The 17,021-nt window shown below is 35.3% G+C and overlaps 1 protein-coding gene across 1 annotated transcript; it reads left to right on the top strand.

Annotated features, from left to right (window-relative positions):
- Positions 1 to 3,125: 3,125 nt before the first annotated feature.
- Positions 3,126 to 13,333, top strand: LOC132050237 (receptor-like serine/threonine-protein kinase ALE2). Its single transcript, XM_059441389.1, has 9 exons — positions 3,126 to 3,493; positions 4,913 to 4,996; positions 5,356 to 5,469; positions 5,546 to 5,650; positions 9,215 to 9,583; positions 9,666 to 9,932; positions 10,213 to 10,605; positions 11,339 to 11,579; positions 12,372 to 13,333. Exons 1-9 carry the CDS (start codon positions 3,430 to 3,432, stop codon positions 13,090 to 13,092), a joined length of 2,358 nt encoding a protein of 785 aa, XP_059297372.1. The 5' UTR covers positions 3,126 to 3,429; the 3' UTR covers positions 13,093 to 13,333.
- Positions 13,334 to 17,021: the final 3,688 nt, after the last annotated feature.

Genomic DNA, 17,021 nt, shown 5'->3' with positions numbered 1-17,021 from the left:
ATCAATTTATTTGGTTCAATCCAAAGCATCTTCAAGATTTGAGCTTGTATCTAATATTTATAACTTTTTGTTTACTTGATTAAGAAGAATCTCCAACAATTAATTTTTCAAGAGTATTTAATGTTTTTTCCCTTTGAAATCCACACTGTTCTTACAGATTTTTTTTAGATTTCGTCTCAAAGACGAAAAGTTATTTTTATTAGAGTATTTAATTGATGACAGGTGTGCAAAAGAAATACTACTCTTAAACGAAAAATGAGTTAAAGTTGGAAAAAATCCCTTTGACTACTATTGAGAAAATTATGTAAGAACTTAGAAATTGAATACGAATGTAATCACAAGTTATTATATCATTTTAGTTTTGTTTGTTTCACTGAGAGATCACTCAGTTACCATTGAATTGACTGTAATCCATTGTCATTATATTCTTAAATTGAAAAATAATGTCACTTTTCAATTTTATTTTCATCAATTATTCCTCAAACTTACTCCTATTTGCTGTTCTTATTTTTGTTAAGGGAATTTTGATTTTACGAGGATGACTTCTTAAAAACAATTCAATTTTATTAATTTTATTTTCTATTTATAAGTATAAATATCTATTATAAAAATACCTTCAGTCCATCCATATCATTTTATTATTTGAAAAACGACAATATTACATTATATTTACATGTGTTGGTTAAAGAACTTAAAGTTGTAACAGATAGGTTAAAGAACTTAAAGTTGTAACAGATATTTTATTTCTTACACAAATTAAATAATAATTTCCTGGAAGATCTTTTTTTTTTTTCCAAGAACTTAAAGTTGTAACAGATAGGTTAAAGAACTTAAAGTTGTGACATATATTTTATTTCTTACACAAATTAAGTAATAAATTCCTAGTAGATCTTTTTTTTTTTCCCCTTGAAGATACTGTTTGTTCTCAACAATATTAATTACAGTTATCTATTCATGAAAGAAGTTACTCTATTATGGTTTAAAATACTTAGTAGGAGTAATAAATACTACTCCCATTTTTAGTATTTTTCAGATACACATGTATTTGAAAGTTGTTAAAGTTTTCTTAATTTCTTGATAATTAATACTTGTTTTTAATATAAAACTATTATGTTACAGCTACTGATGTTGTAGATTTAATTGCCTGATAACAAATAAATAAGTTTTCATATTTATAGTAAAATAATTTAAATTTTGTTATTACTCCAGTAAGGATAAAACTACAAATACGGTAATGTGCACACACTCTCAGGTATGGATTTCAAAAGGGAAAAAAGACCACGTAGTCCATACATCAGAAGTACGACTACATTTGACTCGCTTCCAGTTGGACCCTTTTTCAGGTTCGTGAATTATCCTAATTTCACTGTCCGCTTCTGCGCGGGAACATGTTTTTTCAGGAAATAAAAAGAACGGAAAAGGGCCAAATATACGCTTGTACAATCGGAAAAGGATCAAATATCTTGCAGTTATCTTTCGGTTCGATTATCTTTTCTTAGTTATCTTTGCGTCAAATATATCCCATTATCTTGGGCACAAATATACCCCTCATATTAACGGACGGACACATGTCATCATTTTATTGCCTATTTTAATTATCTCCTAATTAATTAAAATCTAAAACTCCTAACCCATACTTATACCACGGAAAGCAAGCTCAAAAGACTTCTTCATCAATGGCTGCTACGATTAGAAATATCTCGTCAAAAGCTGATAACATTATAATCAAAGAAAACACATCTCGTCAATGGCTTCAAAATTCGAGATTGCGACGGTGATTTTCAAAGGGGGTGGTGGGGGTTCAGTGGCGACGGAGAGAGAGGGGAAGAAGGAGGCGGTAGATTATCGTCGTCGACGAATAAGATGGAATCACGAAGGTAAAGTGATAAAGGCTTCCACGTCGATAGGAAGAAGAAAAAATTGAGTCACGATGAAAAGGAAATTGCTACGAAATTTTCGAGCCATAGCTACGAGAAGGATAGTAATGGGGAATCGAGAAGGCCATAAATTTTGAACATATGTGAGGAATTTTTTCAATAGGAAGAAGAAGAAGGGGCAAATGATTGAAATTCTTGAACCAAACGGAATTGGAATTGGAATTATTGTTGGTATACGGTTGTTTATTATTTCTAATCATAGCGGACATTGATGAAAAAGCTTTTGAAGCTTGCTTAGGGGTTTTAGATTTTAATTAATTAGGAGATAATTAAAATAGGCAATAAAATGATGATATGTGTCCGTCCGTTAAAATGAGGGGTATATTTGTGCCCAAGTATAATGTGAGGGGTATATTTGGACCCAAAGTATAACGGTAGGGGTATAATTGAACCGAAAGTATAACGAGGGGCATATTTGGCCCTTTTCCGATAGTACAGGGGTATATTTGGCCCTTTTCCGTAAAAAGAAATAATGAAGAAAAACACATATGAGCTATTACTTTTTTTCGAGTTTCAAACTTCATATCAGTTGTTTTTTTTTCTATCTAAATTATTCAATTGTTATTTCTTTCTATCTGAATTAAACTCTTTGTCCCAATTTATGTGATACACTTTTCTTTTTAATCATAAAAAGAATGATACATTTCTATATTTAGAAAAAAATTACTGTAATTGAAAACTTTCATTTTTGCCCTTAATGAAATGATTTACAAACATCTATAGATTGTTTTAGATCACAAGTTCAAAAAATCTTCCTTTTTTTTTTTTAAACTATGTACCCAATCAAATAATATAACATAAATTGAGACGGAGAGAGTATCATTTTTACGTATTAAATAACACATCTAATTGAGTAGTAGATAGTAATAGTTCAAGTAGGAAAAATGAACAATTGATAGTTGGACGCTTTGAGGTGTGTTTTTCTTAATATATAAATGATGACGGTTCGGATAGAAAAATAGAGCAACTAATAGTTAGGTCATGAAACTCGTGAAAACAGGATAGTTTAGGTGTTTTTTTAAAATTATAAGGTGAGTAATCAGCTAATCAAATAAAAAAGAATATTTAGGGGAAAAGCGTGTGTGACACGCGCAGAGGTGGGCCGTGGTAGGAGACAATAATCAATTTAGCGAAAAGCAAGTTTGCTGGTGGCTACACCGGCAATAAAAACGCTCCCACTCACTCACTCTCTCACTTCTTCTTCTTCTTTCTATAATATAAATATCACTTTCTCTCTCTAGCTCAGCTGAATTCTAGACTGAGAAGATCCCTCATTTGTCCTTTCTAGTGCAGTGTTGTTTTGTGCATCACTGTGTGGCACTTTCTGTATTTGGTGGATCTGTGAAAGTACAAACGGACCTGCATTGTGGAGGTGCTAGGGTTTTTAGACATGCAATCTCATGGAGACTAAAACCCTAGGAGAATGGTGTTGGAGTTTGGTGGGGTTTGATACTGAGGATGATGTTTGGGAATTTTGTTGTAGAGAGAGAAGATGCTTCCACCTCTAATGCTTCTCTTTCTCCTTTCTTTCCTCACTCTTGTTCCTACTCCTCTCGGTACCCTTTACTTCTTTTTGTGTATTTTTTTGTTGAGTCTGCTGGTCAGTTTATGCATAAATTGGCTAATACACTGAGTAGTCACAGATGTCGGCAAAACCTGCTCATTGTTGCCCTGAGAAGATGGGCTCGTACTCAGGGTTGTAGTTGGGATTCAAACCTTTTAATGCACTTAGTAGGGTTCGTTTGGTTGGGGAACAAGTTAATTATCCCCCGGATCGTTATCTCACCCTCAATGTGGGATAAAAATAACACTACAATCTCGGGATTTTATCCTTAATTATCCCTTATACAAGACCTTGGGGCTGTTTGGTTGCTGGTATTAGTAATGCAGAGATTGGTTTTGAGGGAATCTACAAGGATTAGTTATGCACGCTTTAGTTGTTTCATCTTCTATCCTGTATAAATAATAGCACATAGATTCCCTTATTAACTTATACATGTTATGCGAGTTTCTAAATTGCAAATCAATTACCGTATTAGGTGTGTTGAATATTATACATAGCACAAAAAAATGCAACCAAACATAGTATCACTCATGCAGGTTTTGATAATTGAATAACTTAGCTCTTAACCAGCAACCACGACCCCTTACTTCTTTTGCTTCACGTTTCTTTCTCTTATCCCTTCCATTTGTTGTGGAAGGACGGGATTTAGCCAAGAGAGAGCCATTTTGTGGAGTTTATTCACGATTCTGAACTGTTATGATTTTTTGAATTAAAATGCACACTCCAATCAGGGGAAAGGTTTTAGCTTCCTACTTTTGCATTTCAAGAATCAACGAAAGCCCCTTCCTGTTTGGAAAGAAATAAAATGGCCTGGAATAGAGCAGCAGCACAAATATAGAGAGCTCATATAGTTGACTGCAACTTGTATTGGTATTGCAGTATGGTTGATATATCAAGAAAGCCCCTTCCTTTTTGAAAGGAAAGAGGTAGACAGGCATTTGTTAGCTAGTTAACTGATGCTTACACCAACATACCCAGTGTAATCCCACAGTTGGGGTCTGGGGAGGGTAGGATGTACGCAGCCTTACCGCTACCTTTGTGGGGTAGAGAGGCTGTTTCCGATGGACCCTCGGCTCAATTAACGCATATAAAATCAGGTATGAAAAGGAAATACAGTAATGAAGATGCCATGTTGAAAGTAATGTAGAAAAGAACAGTAGCAACATCAAATAATACGATAACTGTAGCAAATGAGGAGTAAATTAGTAGCATTAGTTAACTGATGCTTGCGGCCTGTAAATTAGGACTGTTTCCTTTTCAGTTATCCTGTTTCAAGACTTCTAAAATATATTTTCCCCTTTCAGCTAATACCTTCCAAATCTGTGAAAATTAGTGCATGTACGACTGCCTATATTGTTTTTCTGTTTGTGAAGTTCGGTTACTTATTTGCTTCTTAAACTTTCAACTTCAGGGTTAACATTGCCGCATATTTACCTGTCTCCTACTCTACCGCCAAACAAGGGTTACTTTGCAACCAAACTTTTTTTAGAAGATGGTAAGATTGGTACTTCAAATTCTGCTTCTTATGGCTCTGTGCTGTTATTTGCTGACTGATGAGAGAAGCCGCTTGTTATAACAACTTAGTGATAAATGTGGATTTGGAACATATTTAGGGGTCGTTTGGTGTGAAGGATAAGCAGAAATAGTCCCGGGATAAAATTTTAGTGCCTTCTTATCCCATGTTTGGTTGGAATAAAAATCCGGGATAACTAATCCCGGGATTAGTTATCCCGGGATTGTAGCCTTATTTTATCCCACCTTGAGGGTGGAATAACTAATCCCGGGATAGCTTATCCTGGGATAAGTTGTTTCCCAACCAAACGAGCACTTAGTGTCTCTTACATTGTTTTGCAGCAAGATTAGTGCCAACTCGTGCCTCATTTGCACCAATGCCAGCACCGCGTATGCACCATCGCAGACCATATCTGGTTCCCTCTAGGGCGCCTGCTCCTTCCCCTGCATCTCAAGGTATTGAGAGTTGCTCTTTCCATACCCTCTTTTAGGACTTCTTTGGCTTTTACTGATGTGGAACTCTAATCTTTAGGTCGTGCTGCCGCTCCAATTTCCAGTCGAGTGGCAAGACGTCACGGTCATCATCATCATCACCGGCCGAGAGCTCCTGTTTCCCCATCTCCTGCAGTGGGCTCAGGTATTATTGCTGTTGTAATTGATAATATCCTGTCAATCCCATTCTCTTTTGCCTCTCTTCATTGCTTCAACTTGAGGAAAAATTGTGGACGAAAGACTAAAAATGAAAACAAGAATAGGAAGAACGAAGGCCAAGGTTGCTGCTTTGGGGGCACAAACTAAATAGCTTACCATATGTTCACTTTTTTTGTGTATTTAACGCATCACTTTGTATCCCCTATGGTGATTTTGATATATATAAAGCACACATCTTGCATGTAAATCTGGTTATAATTGTCAATTTATATGTGACTATCGAGATCTGTTGAACTTGTTTCATAAATGTCTAGAATTGCCTCACAAACCCTCTCACCGTCATTGACACTGCAGCTACGTAGTTTCTCTACCCTTTGGTGCCAAAGTGCAGAACCTCAAGGGATTGTTTGGTTCTTTGATAAGCTACACTGGGTTTTAAGGTTGGGAAATTGTAATATAGTACTTGATTATTGTACTTATTATTGGATGTTCAGTTCTGGTCAGAGATATATGGTGGATGGTCTAAAATGTATGTTTGGTTTTGAATTGGATAAAGATTTGTTTCCCACAATACTCTTGGCCAATGATAAAACCTTATCCAATCTAGTACCAGTTTACTATCCTATGTAATTGAGAAAAATTAAATTTGTGATTAGAAATATTTAGTGTAATACAGTAAAAATATGAAATGTAATATAATTACTGATTTTCCATTACCTCAAATAAATAACACTTGTTAAGAAAGTTAAAATGGACTGTATTAAATTATTAGATAAATAAAGAAATATGAAATCTTGAATTTTTTAGATGCGGAAATATATTATAGAAAAATTCTTTTATCTTAAAATCAACACTACAAGTAGTTTGTAAACAAAAGAGAGAGTAATAAGTGAGAGATGGTTAACTAAACAAGAACTAGTTTAAAGTATATTTTTAAAAAGTGTGGTACTCAAGATTAACTGTGGTACTACACTATATTGCTAATACGTTTAGGGTTTTCCCGAATTGAATTGAGAGATTAGTGCAGAAGTTATGCATGCATATCTCTACACGAAACAAATATGGTAGCCAAGCACCATATAGATAATGCCCTTTTTTTATGCGGAGGTTATGTTCTATTATCCCTCAAACCAGATGTGCCCTTGATGTACTACTCTTGTTCCTAAATGTATTACTCTCATTACTAAATCAATCTCCTATGATTCTCTTTCCAATGATCCTAAATTAATATCCACGTTATTAAAATGGGAAGTTAATGCAACGTGAATTATACAAGAGCTACATGAGATTCACTTTTATTTTCTTGATAGATATTTTTCTATTCCTTAAAGTAAGAAGTTATATGATCATTATATCCTTCCCAACTAACACTGAGCACCGCATGCTTTTTACTGCTGATAATGGGTTACGCTGAACTTGCACATGCAATATAAGATAGAGAATCTAGATATTATTACTTATAGGAGGCTGCAAATGGATCTTCTTTCGGCTTTGTGATTTTTCGAATAAAAAAATGTTTAGGGCCCTGATCTACGTAGTCTATGGAACTATTGTCTCATCCATTAGGACGTTGCACATAATATCCTAACTGTTGTAAAATCTCACAAACTTAGCCTCAGTATATTTAGATGGTAGGTTTATGACCATCAATATGTAATTCTGCACATTTAGATTATCAATCTTCCAATTGGGCAGCTAACCACAGTCAAAGTGAACAAAAGAAAAGGAGATACGTGGATGACTGATTCAGAGGGGTATTTGGGATGAATGAGAACCTTGTAGGTAGGAGACAAACATTATTCTCATAACATCAGGTTAGACAAGAGCACGTATGCTAACTTACAAAGATTGCGAGTATTAGAGGAAAACTACAAGTGGGATATTCAAATTATATCTTGAATTATAGATTTATCAACGGAAGGACGACATTAAAGTACAAGAAAGGACATGCTCCAATGTTCATAACTTCTACCTTAAAGAGTAATGGTTTTAAGTCATCCAACATTGCAACAATGATATTGAGAAAGCATTCAAAGTAATTGGCATACTGTAACTGTAAAAGAAAAAGAAGAAATGAAATAAAATACTCAATAGTTTTAAGTCATCCAACATTGCAACAATGATATTGAGAAAACATTCAGAGTAATTTGCATACGGTAAAAGAAAAAGAAGAAATGAAACAAAATGCCAAGTTTCCAATTCTATGGGCAGTTCTTATACATCTATTTCACTTAGGTGTCAAGTAAGAAAAGTACTTAACAAATGTTGAATATCGGAAAAAGTCTCCCTCTGGTGTCCCATGTAGTAAAATGGAGGTCTTGTGAAGTTAAACAAAAACCGAGCATAAATTGGCTTTGTGTTAGGACATGTCCAAGCTATGTGTCTAAGGTTCCTTGCTTTTTAGATGACATCATGGCAATAAAAGTAGAGGCAATAAATGGTGGAAATGCTTTCATTTTGAGGAGAATTTTTCACATTTAATTGTTCTCATATTACAGAGGGAAAAAATGTATTGTATTTGTAACAGTTAAGAGGTGATAGCCCTTAAAATTTTCCATCTAAATTTGAAAATTTTCATTATTTATAAGGTAAACAAATTTATCGATTTGGAAACTTCCGTATACAAACAATATACCAAAAAAAGTAAAGAGGGTCTATGCCAAAATATGGTTCTTGACAAATCACTCCCAAGCTTCAGCAGGACCCACATGATGGCTTGAGGGGCAACATTCCATGCCCAATATCCTCTCGTTCTTCTTCTAAAGGCTTACCTATGTAGTGCGTCCATCCTTGAATGAATACGATATCGTTCTCCGCATGTCAAACCATCCAAATATTAGTACTTCTTCAATGAGATGCAGGTCTTCTATAACTTTTTTGTTATACTTGAGAGATTGATGCAAATCTTGAAAGTGTAGGATAAGATATGGGTATTAATTTTAAATATTTGGAGTGCGTTGGTTTCAAGTGCTAGAAAAAAGTTGCGGCAGAACCTATCCTGAAGCGATTTACGCGGCGGAGTGCATGTTTACTCAAATGGAACAAAAAGGTTCTTGGATGCCCAGGGATTTGTCTTAGCAAAGATGTTTTTCCATCTGCCTAATCCTTGGGGGCAAAGTTACCATGTATACCTCTGTTGGTAGGAGGTAAAAGGTACTTGGTAAAAGCTAGCCATAGGCACTACCATTGTGAAAAAAATGAAGAAAAACAAGTTCTTGATGAGTAAGAAAAAAAAGATGTTGGTCGTTTTATGACGTGTTCTCTTTTCTTTATTATGCTTTCCTTTATCCTTCATTATCTTTCCAAGTTTGGTGTAGAAAATTGTCAAATTTAATTAGGTCAACAACAGTTGAAAGAGTAGCCCAAAGGATAGTACAGCTTTATTTGTTTATAAATTTCCCCCCTCCCTTCCCGTTTTGTATGAGATATTAATTCAAACCATCATTGACACACTTAACATGCTAATCTGAATCCTCCAGAATCTAGATCATTTCTGCTAGAGTTATGTTCCTCATACACAATATCTGATGTTGAATATTCTTAACTACAGGTTGTGGCCAGATCTGTGCAGAGCCATTTGCTTATGTTCCTTTTGTTATACCTTGTGCTTGTGTGTTTCCAATGAAAGTCAGACTTCTCTTAGACAAGTCACTTTATTCTATATTTCCTGTGGTTAGAGATCTGGGGATTCAGGTTGCAGAAGGCACCTATCTAGATCCAAGTCAAGTTGTTTTAGTTGGAGCTAGTGCTGATACTCAAAATCAAGAAAGAACAATTGTTGATATTAACTTGGTTCCCTTGGGGGAGAAGTTTGATAACACCACAGCTATGCTGACCTATGAAAGATTCTGGAAAAAGAAGGTGCCTCTCAATAGAACGATGTTTGGGGATTATGAAGTGATGCACATTATCTATCCAGGTACACTATGAACTGTTTATTGTTAAGTTCCTTTTAACTTCATGGAGTCATGGTGCAATATAGTCTGAACAAGTTATTCCAGGGCTTCCTTCTTCACCATCTGGCGATTCTGGTAATGGTCCAACTGGAAGTGTTGTCAATCAACAATTCCCTATTACTGCTGACTTTGTAAACAAGAGCCAGAAAATGAATCCCCGATTCGTTTTTCTCATTGCTTCATCAGCATTAGTATTGTTGGTGGTATGCTGTGGTGCACTGGTTGTCATCTTAAAATGTAGGAGGACTGGCCGACCATCAAATGCTGTTGGTCCAGTGTTTACATCATCTATGCACAAGAGATCTGGCAAGGGTAGGTACTTGTTTCCTTGTTTTAAATTACTCATCAGTGACCTTTGAGAGTGGGATATTATTGTGAAGAAGCAGAGATGCAAATTTTGAAATATATGTGAATCAGCAGTGGTGGGATATTCTTTTTCTTTAATGTATGTGTAAAAGAAAAAACATTCCATTTTATCATCTTCTGCTGTTAATAATACTCTGATCTGTACTATTAAAGACTTTGACTTCTCTAAGCTTCTCAATTCTGTACGTCATGAAGATTGAATGAACACACATTTTTTGATTTGCAGGAATTGGGTCGACAATATCAAGTAGCCCAGATAGCTCAACATCGGTTTCCCTCATTTCTCCTATGCCCGCATCTATCCTTTCTGTCAAAACATTTTCGCTTGCAGAGCTTGAAAAGGCAACTGACAAGTTTAGTTTAAAAAGGGTTTTAGGTGAAGGAGGATTTGGACGAGTTTATCATGGTATCTTAGAAGACAGAACAGAAGTTGCTGTGAAAGTGCTCACTAGGGATAATAACCAGAATGGAGATCGTGAATTTATTGCTGAAGTTGAGATGCTAAGCCGATTGCATCACCGTAACCTGGTGAAATTAATTGGTATATGCAGTGAAGAGCGGACTCGCAGCTTGGTATATGAAATTGTTCGAAACGGTAGTGTGGAGTCTCATTTGCATGGTATACTCTTTATTTCCCTTACCTTCGTTTCTTTTACAAATTTTGCTGAAATTCCTTTCAGGCTCAAGTTCCTCTATATCACTTGTAATAATCTTGCATTCCAGAGCACACTTATACCTTAGTCATCCTATGTGCAAGAATTATGGCAGTCCATTTGTGCTTCTTTGAGTACTTATGTCCTTTGTATTGCTAATTCTGGTGCCATGTTTCTTGAGACATTTTTAGTCAATATATTAAGCCAATTCTCTATGGGAGGTTTGCCAAGGACATAACTTAACTCTTTGAACCTCATTCTGTGGCAAATCTTTTTGACTTCTGGGAAGGCATTGTATTTATCCTCCTTTTTCCTTCTTTTAGTTTTAAGCCAACAGCTCGTTCCTCCTGCCCAGGACCAGTTACCTTAGTTGGCTACCTCTTTCTTTCGCTTTTTGCATTTCTGTTCCTTCTTTTCTTCTGCTTTGCTGCCCATCCAACAACAATTGCGAAGAACTCCACCCGAGCTGGTAGGACTTTGTTTCCTCTCATTCTTCCAGGTTGATTGTCACTACCAGAATACGTACAGAGAGTAATTTGCCAACGTGAACAAGTTAATTGGTCTTATTTTCAATCGACTGTTCCAAAAAAGCTTCACCATTCTACCAACTACAAGCATAAAAATGTCTTTGTACCTTGGTGCAAGTAAAACATATTACCATGTGATTCTCCTTAACAGAACTCTACTGCTATATTTCAGGAAGAGACGGGAGAAAAGGGCCACTTGATTGGGATGTGAGGTTGAAAATTGCTCTTGGCGCTGCGAGAGGACTAGCTTACCTTCATGAAGATTCTAATCCTCGTGTAATTCATCGTGATTTTAAAGCCAGCAATGTTTTGTTAGAAGATGACTTCACCCCTAAGGTTTCAGATTTTGGGTTAGCAAGGGAAGCAACCGAAGGAAGTGACCACATATCTACTCGAGTCATGGGAACTTTTGGGTATATATCTCTTGAACATGACTAATCTTGAAATGGTCGCAATTCACCCAAATAAGAGTATAATGAATCTGTGGTATGATAGTGAAGCATAATACTATAAATGAAAAAAGAATGAACGGAAGTATGATACTAAAGGATAACTATTAAAGCTCTGATTGGTTCCATTGCATCATCTATAGGAACTTTTAATGAGTACTAACAAAAACTTGTTAAATCCTTTGCCAAGTTATGCTTGTCTGTGTTTCTGGAGGTGTAAATTCATGAAACTGAGTTTGGAAATTGTGCTGATATAAATTGTTGATGTTACAGAAGATGATTAGATAGTGTGAGACTACTTCCTGCACATTGTCTGAATTGAGTTCCCGCAACAAAAGGGAGAAAGAAAAACTGTGAGCATTAGCTTTATTTGCAGGGATATCTATCCTCTACCAATTATGTCCTGAAATTCTGTCACCAAACTAATAGGATGCTGTCTCAGCCATATGTAGTAGTTTTCTAATGCATCAGGCTGTGGTCATAGGTCATAATCTTAGATATCTTGAAATCATGTTGTTATATTTTTTAATTAGTTTCTTAGGCCTCATGTTTTATTCGCCTCTAATTATCTTATTCTGTTTTTTTTTCTTTTTTCTTTTTTTTCTTTGATCCTTTATCTTTAGTTCTTTTGTACATAAACCAACTTCATACTCGGCCTTATTTGCAACTCTAATCTGTGCTGCAACGTGTACATTTGCACCTGCATTTGTGCGATAAAGCAGTTGCTAACATTCTCTTTTTACCGGTTTTTTGCAGGTACGTTGCTCCTGAATATGCAATGACAGGACACCTACTTGTTAAAAGTGATGTGTATAGTTACGGAGTTGTGTTATTGGAGCTTCTCTCCGGAAGAAAACCTGTGGACATGTCTCAACCTCCTGGACAAGAAAACCTGGTAACTTGGGCGCGACCTCTTCTAACTACTAGAGAAGGTTTGGAGCAACTGGTGGATCCTTCTTTGGCTGGAAGCTATGACTTTGATGATATGGCAAAAGTGGCTGCCATTGCTTCAATGTGCGTGCATCCAGAGGTGACTCAAAGGCCATTTATGGGAGAAGTTGTGCAAGCTCTCAAACTCATCTATAATGACAATGATGAAACTTGTGCTGATGGATGTAGCCAGAAAGAGTCCTCGTTGCCAGATTCAGATTTCAAAGGTGTCCCTTCTGATAGCAGTTGGTGGAATGCTGGTGGGGTTACACCAAGATTAACATATGGACAAGCCTCCACTTTCATGACAATGGATTACAGTTCTGGTCCACTTGAAGAGTTTGAAAACAGACCGTTTTCAGCTTCAAGTTTTAATCCAGGTGGAGGGGGCGGCTTAACAATAAGCCATGGCAACAGATCAGGTCCTTTGAGGACTGTAAGGAGTAAACCAGCCCTCTATAGGTTACGGGGCAGTATGAGTGAACATGGTGCACTTCTCCCAAGACATGCTTGGAAGGATGGCATCAATTATGATGCTTCTTTTTAGACTGTTTTTTCAAGTGTACAGTGCCGAAGGCCGTTACTATTAGGAAGAAAGGGATGGTTCTCCGGTGTAGATTAGGAGTTTGAAATTGCCGCGATATCCCTAGGGACAGAGTGGATTAAGCCTTCTAATTTTGGTAATCTTACATTCATTTTAATACAGACAGGAAAGATAAACGGGATACTCCTTGTTGTATATGTTGTCAAATTAACTTTTCTCTTTAGTCCAAAATTGGATCGAACTACTTATTTAGTCTTTCTGTCTTTCTTTTTTCTTTTACATTACTTTTAACTTGCTTGGGATTGAGACATAGCTGTTGTGTCCCTCATTCCCGACCTACAAGCTGAGGGGTACTTGGTCACTAACTGGTCAAAGTTCTCCTTGTCCATCCTTTCTTTGTTTCCTCATCGGTTTTCAATAAAGTTTCCTGTAGATGATCTTAAGTCATAAAGTTTCCTGTAGATGATCTTTAAGTCATACATTTTTTAAATTTTGAGTGGGTTCTTTTAAGGTAAAGGATGCCATTCTTAGGTGAACCTAATTGTTAAGAATTTGTTAGTTTACTTACATTAACTGGGGGGGCCCAACGGATCTCGTAGTTTAAGGCGAAATCGTATTAAGAGGCCTTTAAATTTTATAAATCATATTAAAAGGCCTTTAAATTATTTTATAAAATTTGTACACTAGCGAAAAGAGTTTGCTTTCTAAGCAACAAATTAATTATTTAAGACAAGAAATAGCAATTTTTTTAAAAAATAAATAGGAAGAATAGTGAATTGAGGAGCAAAGAATGCTTAACTAAGCACTTCTTGTTGTAAATGACTATGTAGGCGTTTGGACATGAGATGAAATCAGCGTTTGGACATGTGATTTCATCTCATGAGATGAAATCCAAAATCATCCAAAAAGGCATAATTTGAGATTTCAAATCATGATTTCAAATTTTCTAAATGTAAAAGTTGACCTGTAAGTTTATATTTTATGAAAAAAGATCCATAAGTTGGTAGATATATTTACCAATCGTGTTTACCAGCCATTTATATCAAAAATTAAAAGATCTACAAGTTGGCAGTATATTTATAACAAATTTACTGTTATCAACCATATTGGAGGATTATATTAAAGAGTAGTTACATTACAACTCATGTTCAAATTTTCATTTTATTGAACTAAAATTTGATCAATTGATGTTGTATTTTTTAGAAAGGTCTTCTAGTGGCTTATTAATTTTGTTATGAACTATGACTTACACATTTGGTAAGATTGTATAAGAATTAGAAATGTTTTGACAGTTTTCACAACTTGTGGGGTTTTTATGTCCATAAGAAAAAATTTAACTTAAAAATCTCAAATTATATGTCCAAACATAATTTCATGTCATAATTTCATGCAAAGCGATTTCATCTCATATGCTCCTATATGTGAATGTCCTCGGGGCCACATGCACTTGTACTGTAGCGTGCTATCATTCCCAAGTAATTGAGGCCTATAAATAGCCTTTTCCTTTGTTGAAATAGTACACCCCAAAATAGAAAGAAAGCACTCCTAATACTCCGCTTCTTCCTCTCTCTCTTTAACTACTTAATTTAGTACTTAATTTTATTTTACAACAAGGTATCAGAGTCTCTTATCAAACTCCGCCAAAAGTCTTATTAAGGTATGTGTTAAATCCATTTATTTTTCACAAATCAAGATTTTACTTTAATGGGTAAATGGCGTTCCTTATTCGTAACACAGTATGGACATACTCTTATCTTCTAATTTGTGATTGCTTTGATTTTCATTCTGTTTTCTTTCATCTTATTGTTATATTGGTCAGCTTTTTTAATTCAATAACTAAGTAGACATGGTCTTTTCTAAAGATGTAAGTTTCACCTATAATTTTTTATAAAACACTGTCAAATTTTTTTATGTTCCTAACAACCATTAGTGTCAAGGAATAGTTCTCACTTTTTGATGCTTAGGGAAGGTTACTGTCCATTCTAAAATTATAGATATACTCCTCTATTGGTATGGTTTTATTAATCTATATATGTAGTCTAATTAATATATCCAAAGTATTTAAGTTGTATTCAATTCCTTATCTCTAACTTATCTTCTATGATAGCTACTATGTTGAACTTATAAAAGCTTGAATTTGTGGCACTTGACATCACCACAAAAAAATATTTATCATGGGTCTTTGATGTTGAAATTTACCTTGACACTACAAACCTTGGAGATACTATTAAACAAGGAAATAAAGCATCAAGATAAAACCAAGGCTATGATTTTTCTTTGTCATCATCTCCATGAAAGTTTAACAATTGAATATTTAACCGTGAAAGATCCACTTGAATTGTGGAATATTTTGAAGGATCGATATGAACACCTAAAACTGACGGTATTATTGAAAGCTCGATATGACTGGATACATCCACGATTCCAAGATTTTAAAACTGTAATTGATTATAATTCTGCTATCCATAAAGTAAGTTCCGTATTAAAATTGTGTGGAGACACCATCACTGATGAGGACTTACTAGAGAAACTTTTACCACTTTTCATGCTTCAAATGTGCTGCTACAACAACAATACTGTGAAAAAGGGTCCAAAAGGTGTGCAGATTTAATTTCATGACTACTTGTGGATGAGCTGAATAATACCCTATTAATGAAAAATCATGAATCCCGTCCCGCTGGGCTTGCTTCATTCCCTGAAGAGAATGCAGCAACAACTTATGATAAGCCTGAAAGAAGGCAAAATAATTACTGTGGTCGTGGCCATGATCGTGGAAGGGGACGTCATAATTATCGTCAACTTGGTGAGAATAAACAAGAGACCAACAAGGGTTCTCAAAATCATCCTTCAAGAGGTAAAGTTAATATGTGCCACCGATGTGGTATGAAAGGTCATTGGGCACGTGCTTGTTGTACGCTCGATCATTTTGTCAAGCTTTATCAGGCCTCCCTCAAAGGGAGAGAAAATAACGTGAAGGCATACTTGAACTTTCGAATAATGATGATGAAGCAGCTCCGTCAAACAAACATGATGATATTGAAACAAATTTTGCTTATAAAGATGATGATTTTAAAAGCCTCTCAAATATTACTCATTTAGAAGCTGGAGACTTCTATAATGATATTGACTGAAGAACTGATCATCTCACTGGGGAATATTACTATGAGAAAAGTTGTTGTTTACTTTTAATGTTTGTTACTAGTTTGTTTTTCTTAGGTATATTTCCTTAAACATCATGTCTTACTATTCTAGTGCAGTTTCCTAAAGTTGTTCGTTTTTACATTTCTTATAATATACCTTTTATTATTATGAAGAATATAAAAATTCCCTAGTCATCACCTGGATCCAAGATCAATTACGATGATATATGTCTTACAGATAGTGCTACAATGCACACTATCTTAAGAGATAAGAAATTCTTCTCTTATTTGGTGACAAAAAAAGCCAATGTTAACACAATATCTAGAAGTACAAGGTTAATTGAAGGCTCCGGAAAAGCTAATTTATTATTATTCGGAGAAGCACTTATCAAATTTGAGCGTAAGTAGGTTGAACTATGGCTAAGTAAAAAAACTTTGGAGTATAAGGGATGAAGCATTATTAAGTACATTTTATGAGTAAAGGATGCATATGAGAAATTCCGAAAGGTCCTATAAGGAAATGAGTGGAAGAAGTTGAGTTAGTATGACTTTGGAAGAAGATGAGCGCTACTTTGAACGACAAGAATGAGCCAACTTGGGGAAAGAATATCATTTAGTATATGAGGAGTTTTGAAGTAAAGCAAAAGCCTAAATTGAAGTTCATGAAGTCTAGTTTCCAACGCAACAAACCGCTCGTCGATACGACATCTGAGAAGAGAATTATGGACGTTACAAATCAGGTACAGCGGAAAGAGAAACGAGCGACTACGATGCACGAAAATTCTAGATCGG

The sequence above is a fragment of the Lycium ferocissimum genome, chromosome 1 (assembly GCF_029784015.1).
Source record: "Lycium ferocissimum isolate CSIRO_LF1 chromosome 1, AGI_CSIRO_Lferr_CH_V1, whole genome shotgun sequence".
In the NCBI taxonomy this organism is placed as follows: Eukaryota; Viridiplantae; Streptophyta; class Magnoliopsida; order Solanales; family Solanaceae; genus Lycium; species Lycium ferocissimum.
Note: the sequence above shows the minus strand (reverse complement) of the source record. Positions and strands in the feature narration are given on the sequence as shown.

Coding starts and splice junctions, on each gene's coding strand:
- LOC132050237 (XM_059441389.1), top strand. CDS start 3,430: ATGCTTCCACCTCTAATGCTTCTCTTTCTCCTTTCTTTCCTCACTCTT. Junction 5,470..5,545: donor TCCTTCCCCTGCATCTCAAG/GTATTGAGAGTT, acceptor TCTAATCTTTAG/GTCGTGCTGCCGCTCCAATT. Junction 10,606..11,338: donor TGTGGAGTCTCATTTGCATG/GTATACTCTTTA, acceptor GCTATATTTCAG/GAAGAGACGGGAGAAAAGGG.